The sequence below is a fragment of the Dendrobium catenatum genome, unplaced genomic scaffold (assembly GCF_001605985.2).
Source record: "Dendrobium catenatum unplaced genomic scaffold, ASM160598v2 original_scaffold_144855, whole genome shotgun sequence".
Lineage (NCBI taxonomy): Eukaryota > Viridiplantae > Streptophyta > Magnoliopsida > Asparagales > Orchidaceae > Dendrobium > Dendrobium catenatum.
This window is the reverse complement of record NW_021463285.1, coordinates 794,736-802,800: the sequence shown is the minus strand read 5'-3', so window position 1 is coordinate 802,800 and position 8,065 is coordinate 794,736. Positions and strand designations below refer to the sequence as shown.

Below are 8,065 nucleotides of genomic sequence, written 5' to 3'. Positions count from 1 at the left end.
AACCCATTATAACCTACTCAAATTCTAGTGGAATCAATATCAACTGGGCTAGGCCCCGTGATTTTTTCCCTTTCCAGGGTTTTCCATGTAAAAATCTTGTGTTATCTGTGTGTAAATTATATATCTATGCAATGCTAAGACGTAGATCATAACTCTATTGCCGCGTATATTCTAGCCCGCAATAAATCAATAATAGATGTACCTTTTTATTCATATTATTTTTTTCATAGAGTGGTAATTTTTTGCTCAATAATAATCATCATGACAAGAAGATAGAGAAGAAGATAAAACAAACTAAGAAAAAAAAAAGGTTGATAATGGCCTCTCGGAAGAACTAAGATGGGGCCTAAACTAATACACATCAGGCTCGCATGCCATCCCTCAATGACATAGACATAGACAATGGCTCAATATTCTCACCCGTACAAAGTTGAACGATATGTAATTTTTGCAGCAAATAAATTTTATAGAAATATCTCTACAATTAGCTCAAGCAGGCTTAACTTAAGCTCTATCAGTAAATTAATCTCTAATATTTTAATTATAACTACTAAATCAACATCTTTAAATCTATGAGTCTGTCCTATTTTGTTTTCTTTTCTTTTGAAACAGTGAGCATCAAAGTGCAATAGTTAAAAAGATGTTTAAATTTGTGCTCTTGACTTCCAAGGCTGACAATTAATGGACAAAACATCTATCCACTCGGCTTAAGTGTTCTAAACTACTGTTAGGCTTTTGATGTGCTCTATTCTTTGACTTTAACTAAGCATGCAAGCACAGAAAGCACTTTCAAACGCGCTTAGCCTCCCACTAATCTAACTCTTTTTGTGGTATTAGAAAACATTAAATAAAACCTTGTCTTTACAAAAGACAAATTGTTATCTTTGTAGCACCAATGATGAGATTATGTTGTGATTTCACATATTCCTAATGAAAGTGAAAGATAGGGAGAGAGATTTATGCCCCCCAAAAAAAAGAAAGAAAAAGTTGAAGAATCCAAGAGTAGATAATGTTATCATGGATTCTTTTAAGCTTTCAAGATTGCAAGTGACGGGTTCAAGTGCTTGGAATAATTGCAGTGAACCTTATCTCTTACTCCTGAAACTTGAAGACCCCACAAAACCGATTCAGACCGTTGGATGCTTGCCACTAGTTGTCGTTTTGGAGGGGAGGGATGGTAACAAAGGAGGGGTAAGGGTTCAGTTACATGTGGCTTGAAGCCTCTCTCATCTCTCTACTGCAGCCTACCCTACGATTATTAGCTGTCTATGGTGGGTAGCAAGTGAGATTTCTGCTCCTCATCTATTTTTGGAGTCTGCAAATCGGGAAAGACGATATAAGTTTGTGTTATTTTACTATGCATGAAGGTTCCTTCAATTTTTGAGTGAGATCATTTTGGAGGAATTGAAGAAGATAAGAATGCATCTTTATTGATCTTTTTTACCTTCGTAAGAACTGAGAACAAAGAGATCAGCTCAGGCACATCCCGTGCATGACTACTTTTGGATTCAGATCATCTGCTTCAGTCTTTTTATGGAATCCAATTTCCAAGATTTGGTCAGTCAGATCATGCCTATTTCAGAAGTTCATCACACATCAAAAAAGGGAAAGTCTGAATCCGCCCATTCAATGAAGATGCCAAATTACTCTTCTGATCTATCTTCCTTCATGTAAGTCAGCTACTCCTGCTTATAATTTTTTTCCCAAGATAAGATTTTTTTCCTGCAACCTTCTTACTTTTGTTCATGGAAGGCCTGAACTTGAACTAGTCGAGCTGTTGTGGGAGAATGGTCAAATAGTGATGCAGGGACAATCTAATAGAACAAAGAAGAGTACCGTTGGAACCGAGTTTGCCTTCAATGGAAGAGTTGAGGATAAATTTGGGCAGAATGGAGCAATAGATTCTGTGGCACATGACTTACCTTCTACAGTCCCTTCTTCAATGAATGATCAAGAAGATGATGCAGCTCCATGGTTAAATTACGCAATAGATGATTCTATTCAAAATGACTACTGCTCAGAGTTTTTCTCTGAGCTTACTAGTGTTCATATGACATCTTTGTCAGATACAAATAGCAATCTTTACACATCTAATAAAAGTACCGGCTGTAGCCAAGCAACCAAAGATTCACATATTTTTAGGTCCTCTCCAGGTGCTTCAGACTCAAGTAGAAGTAAGTTTAACAATTTGTTGAATATGCCACACCAGTGCCACAATTTATCTGAGAATGCAAAGCCAAGAGTGTTGGAAGTGGGAATTAGTAGTGGCCATTTTGGTGATCTCAATAGCACAAAGTTTCAGAAAGAACATGTAGGTGTTCAGAAGCCTTTTCATCAAAGCAACAGTGCAGGTTTAATGAACTTTTCACATTTCTCAAGGCCTGCTGCTCTTGCTAAAGCCAATCTTCACAGTATTGACAGGTTGAAGAGTCATGATAAATCATGTACTGCTGCAAGCAATTATCCTGTTGAGTCGACAGTAGTAGAGTCCAGAGATGGCTTGAAGAGTCTTAATCAGCCAAAGGTTGATTCAGGTTCATATGGAAAGACCGGGGTTGACGATGCAGAACATGTTCAAAGTAGCACTGTGGTTAACAGAGTCAGCACTTCACCTAATTGCCAAGCGTCAAGCTTTGCAGCAAGCATGGCTGCTGAAAGAACTGAAGCTGATAAGGGAACTGAAGCAGTTGTTGCTTCTTCTTCAGTTTGTTCAGGCTACGATGCTGCAGCAGCTTCAAATGATTTAAAGCACAAATCAAGAAAAAGAGCAAGGGAAGTAGAAGAATCAGGAGAAGAGAGTGAAGTGAGTAATGAACATAAAATATACTTATGATTGCATTATCCTTTTACAATTCTTCCATTTCTTTCATCTGATTAGTTTTCTTTCATTTAGGATCTTGAGGAAGAGTTATTTACGGTGAAGAAACCTTCTTCAGGCCAAGCTAAAAGTGGAAAGAGAAGCCGTGCTGCTGAAGTTCATAACTTATCTGAAAGAGTAAGTAGCAGATGGCTTCATTCTACCTTGATTCATTATTTGCTAACTTGTTCTAATCTAAACAGCGGCGAAGAGACCGGATCAATGAGAAAATGAAAGCTCTGCAAGAACTCATTCCCAATTGCAACAAAGTAACACCTTCTCTATTTATCTCAAGCTCTGAATTTCAATGAAGTACCTAAAATTGAATGGCTGACATGAAAATGCATTATATAAAGGTTGACAAAGCTTCCATGCTTGATGAGGCCATTGAGTATCTTAAAACACTTCAGCTGCAAGTGCAGGTAGAAGAGATTTTTTCCAAATTTTCTATCTGATTCAGACAAACAGAAACCTTGGTTTTTCGTGCAGATGATGTCTATGGGAAATGGGCTATTCATGCATCCTATGATGTTACCAGCAGGGATGAATTTTCAGCATTTGAGAGCTCCATCAATTTCTCATTTCTCACCACTTGGTTTGGGAATGGGGATGGGTTTGGGGTTTGGAATGGGAATGATTGACCTCAACGGCTCTCCAGGTCTCATTCCAGTTCCTCCATTAATGCATGGCGCCCGATTCCCTTGTCCTTTGGTTCCAGGTCTGGCAGGTTTTCATGGAATGCCACCTTCTTCCAGTATTCATTCACTTGGAGTCCCAGGACAAAGGCCCCCTTTATCAGTTCCTCATGCTCCCTTGTTCAATTCTCAGGCAGGCCTTTTTCCCCAGAATCCATTGAAAGTTTCAGAAAAAGATCCCTCTAGCTCAAACAATCAACAGCAACAATGCATAAACTCGGAAGCAGTAGAAAATGCAAGGACTAAAGAGTCAAAAGGAGAAGCTTCACAGGTTTTACTTGATCATACATGATCCTTCTTGTTCTCAGAACTTCTCCATGTTTCCTTAATTTTGAGCTGACCACAATATTATTAAAACACATTAGAGCATTGATGTTGCAAATCTATGATTTAAATCTTTGAAAACTGTTTGGCATGATAGATGTTAAATCTGATTGTATCCTAACAGTTTTTTTGTTAATATTTTTAATATAGCATTGAAATGAAGCAGAAGAAGTGGTATAGTGAGGAAAGATGTTGCAAATCTATTAAATCCTACTTTTTTCAAGATTTAGGCTCATTCGGGACACCAAACTGCTTTCTTATTGCTTCCTAAAGCAGCCTTCTAGTACAAAAATTTTAATTAATTTTTGAACTAAAAAAATACTTTAAGAAGCAGTAAGAAAGCCTGTCCCAAACGAAGCCTTAGCCTGAAATGGGAATAAAACGGATTTAAGAAAGTAGTAATATTTAAGTGATTCAAAAATTCTGTTTGACAAGATTTAGCCTAAATCCTGGTCAAATATTATTTAAGGCTTCGTTTGGGATGACTTTCTTATAAACAGCTTTTTAATAAAAAAATTAAAATATTTATACTAAAAGCTGCATTAAGAAGCAATAAGAAAGCAGCTCCAAACAAAGCCTAAATCTTGCAACAAAAGAGCCCTTCAATTCAATCTCCCATCAAAAACTTTTGAAAGCATGTTGGCTTTTCATAAAGTAGCTTTATGAATCTGCTGTCATCTTACACCTCCATGCATTTCTTTCAGGCTGTCTGTCCACTGATGCAAAAGGAAAGTAAAGAATTGCATGTTAATCCTGTTGTCAATAGCAATAAAACTACATAAACCAGTGAGTAGAACGTTTCTTATGTAGTGATCATATAAATGAAAGATTTTCCTTTATAGCTCATATATTTTGTTGTTTCATAGCAGGAACTACTCCATTGGCAAGAAAATTGTGGTTGACAGAAGTCATCAACATTACATAAGATGCAGATCACTTCAGCAGAACCTTAAAAACCAAGAATTTTGGAAATGATCATGTTTTGTTCTCTTTTTTGTTTTATTTTTCCCCTTTTCCTCCCTCTTTTTTTGTTCTTATCTTCTTTTGCTAGATTTGGAGAATATGTTTTAATTATGAATCCTTCGAGGGATGAAATTTTTACTGTTCTATATGGATAGGTGCACCAACCAAGCATTTCATTATCTTCCTGTAGCAAAGTTCGGATGTAATCGTAGTTGTTTTTTATTTTTTTCTCTAAGGGTCAATTCCAGGCGGCTTTTTCTTGTGAGATGGCTGTTATATTTCTGTTTGGCAACAACTTTATCAATGCTTTCTAAGAACTTTTATGATGAGTAGTAGCTTTTTCCAATCAGATTTGCTAAAATGCATGTTTTCTTTTACAAATAATTGCAGCAGCCACAAAACAAAAAATAGCAGTGGAAGTTTGTTCATGAAATGACCTTAATGAGCTGTTAAAGCAAGGATGAGGACAAAAATGGTGCAGAAATTTGCAGAAGTTAGCTTTGCTGAGCTATTTTTGGGTGAAATTGTTAAACTTAGCTTCTCCCAATCATTTCAGGAAGTTTTATTGATTTGATTGACTTTTCATTACCTCCCAATCATATTTCTTCAGCAAAGCTGTACTCCATAGCTTTATTTGTGCTTGCAAATTACTTCCAGCAATTCAAAGAAGATGGGATAAAGATAACATCTTTCCAATAATTTTGCCTGTCATAAGCTGTTCCCCACTTGCCTTCTTTCATGAGATCACTACTTGGTTGGTTCTTTCAACTTTTGAACTTTCATTGAATCAGGACCATAACAGTCCAATGTTGCCTTCTCTTTCCATTAACTTCACAAATAGCTATTCCTATATAGCTTTTTCACATGGCATTTTAATGGTGGTGGAATGTGTCCAATATATCAGTTCATAAAATTAGCATTAGAAAAATTAGATATATATGAAAGAAAAAAAATAATTTGGAAATAATAAATTTAATATTTAAAATAATACGAAAAACTATTGAAAAATAAAAATTTATGTCATGATAATAATGAAAATAGTTAATCAATCAATTTCTTGGAGATTGCTTCTCATATAGATAGTTGAAAAAAAGGTGTGAGGACATTTCTTATAAGTTTATAGTCATCTATTACTATATTCCAGATTAAGCTAAATTTGTGATGAAATATTTGTGTTGAATAACATAGAAAGTGTTGCCGTATGTTCTATTTTCTTGAAGTTAGTGGTAAAATTAGAATTTCAACTGAGAGGAGGGTAGAATTGGCTTTCCTAATTCAATAATATGTATAGTTACAAGAAAATTTATATTTTATCTGGGATAGTTTTCTTACTACTTTCTAAAACAACTTTTTAGTAATCTTAAAACTAAAATTTTTGTATTAAAAAATTATTTTAAAAGCGGTGAAAAAACTATCTTAAATGAAGACTAAGGCCTCGTTTGGAACGGCTTTCTTACTACTTCTCAAAACCACTTTTAGTATAAAAATTAAAAATTTTATATTAAACAGTTATTTTAAAAAGCAGCAAGAAAGTCACCCCAGGCTTGATTTGAGATGACTTTCTTATTGCTTCTTAAATCAGCTTTATAGTATAAATTTTTACTTTTTATACTAAAACATTATTTTAAAAACAATTAAAAAATTATATTTAAAATTTTAAAAATATAACTATCATATTATACGTAGCTATATATGGCTTTTTTCAAATTTGAAGAAGATGGGAGCCACTCCCAGCTCATATCTGTACTACAGATATGGAAAGTCATATGATTGTTACAATCTTTTATTTATTTATTTATTTTTATGATTGTTACAATCTGGTGTCTATTGTCTTGCATAGTTTTGAATGATTTATTGAGTGGCATTTTCATATAAATATTTTGTTTTTTTTTTTACTCTTTTTTAATAATTTAATGAATATGAAAAGAATCTATAATATATTATATATGATTTGCATGTAAAAAATGAAATGAATGTTATAGAGCTAAGTCTAGAAGCTCATTGCATCCTTACAAACTAATAATTTATTTAATTCATTTTAAGCATAATTAAACCTTAATTTGCAAAAATTAAGAGAAATAGAAATATAATGCGTAATTGGTTTGTAATTTTTGTTCAAATATAATTGTTGAAGTCCATTAAACATAATAGATAAAATCGCATAATTGCTTGCTAGTGGACCAGAAAATGAGTGATGATCCCAAAGATTGATATACGTTTAAGGCGTTTGATCAATTTTATATTTGACATAAGTTTCGTTTGGAACAACTTTCTTACTGCTTTTTAAAACAGCTTTTTAGTATAAATATTTCTAATTCAAAAAAATTTTAAATCTAATTTTTTCTTAGCCACATTATAGAACAAATTAGAGCCATCTAAATGACCCAAAATAATATTAACAATCTAAATTATCATTCAAATTTCATTTCACAAAAATCATATAAAATAATCTAGTTCATACAAAATCTATAAATAAATCAATTTTGACTTTAAACATGAATATGATGATGCATAAACTACTAGAGTTAACAAAAAATCAGGTAGCATTGTATGTTTAAAGAACTACACGCTTAACATTTTTCTTTCCGGTTATAGTTCCGTGGTAACCTTCATAATGACATTTAAGAATTTTTAGAGAACTATTATAAATACTATAGATGCCTCACTTATTTGATATGCACATAAATCAACACAGAGAAAACTAATCTGTGAAAATTCAACTTTTACAGTCAAAGTATTCAAAATAAAGCATTCTACAATATACAAATAAGTTACACGGTGAAAACATCATAAAATTTGAATTTTTTCTTTTGCCTATATCTTGTTATATACTCTTTAGATTTAAATTAGAGACAGATGCTTAGAAATCTACCACGTGCCTCACAAAACCCTTAGCTTGCCAAGTGCCCACGACCTTCATAAATATTTTATACGAATCAATTATAATTCTTAATTTTTTTTTATTGAATGATTGATTATGCAATGATGTATTGCTTATTAGTATCATTGTGTTATGATTGCTATGATTGCTCTAACTTGGATCAACTATGCTCGGCTATTATTCGACCTATGTTATGGCTAAATTTTTTCTATTGTATGTTGTGATTGATCTCTGAGTATGTTGTGTTATATCGAATATCAAATAAACTTAATTCAAATGTGCAATTAATTTATTTTATAAATTTCTCTAATTGATAAATATTTTCAATTAGAATCTTTTTAAATT

The 8,065-nt window shown here is 33.1% G+C and overlaps 1 protein-coding gene across 2 annotated transcripts; it reads left to right on the top strand.

Moving 5' to 3' along the window:
- The first annotated feature begins 1,074 nt into the window (after nt 1–1,074).
- On the top strand, nt 1,075–5,168 carry LOC110113204 (transcription factor PHYTOCHROME INTERACTING FACTOR-LIKE 15). 2 transcript variants are annotated; one of them, XM_020845670.2, is made up of 8 exons: nt 1,075–1,670; nt 1,753–2,803; nt 2,894–2,995; nt 3,061–3,126; nt 3,214–3,279; nt 3,347–3,823; nt 4,581–4,662; nt 4,743–5,168. In XM_020845670.2, the coding sequence occupies exons 1-7, from the start codon at nt 1,534–1,536 to the stop codon at nt 4,656–4,658; spliced, it is 1,977 nt and encodes a 658-aa protein (XP_020701329.1). In that variant the 5' UTR covers nt 1,075–1,533; the 3' UTR covers nt 4,659–4,662; nt 4,743–5,168. The 2 variants fall into 2 exon arrangements, with proteins under 2 accessions (XP_020701329.1, XP_020701328.1); XM_020845669.2 differs by having other exon boundaries at nt 1,078–1,670; nt 4,746–5,168.
- Nucleotides 5,169–8,065: the final 2,897 nt, after the last annotated feature.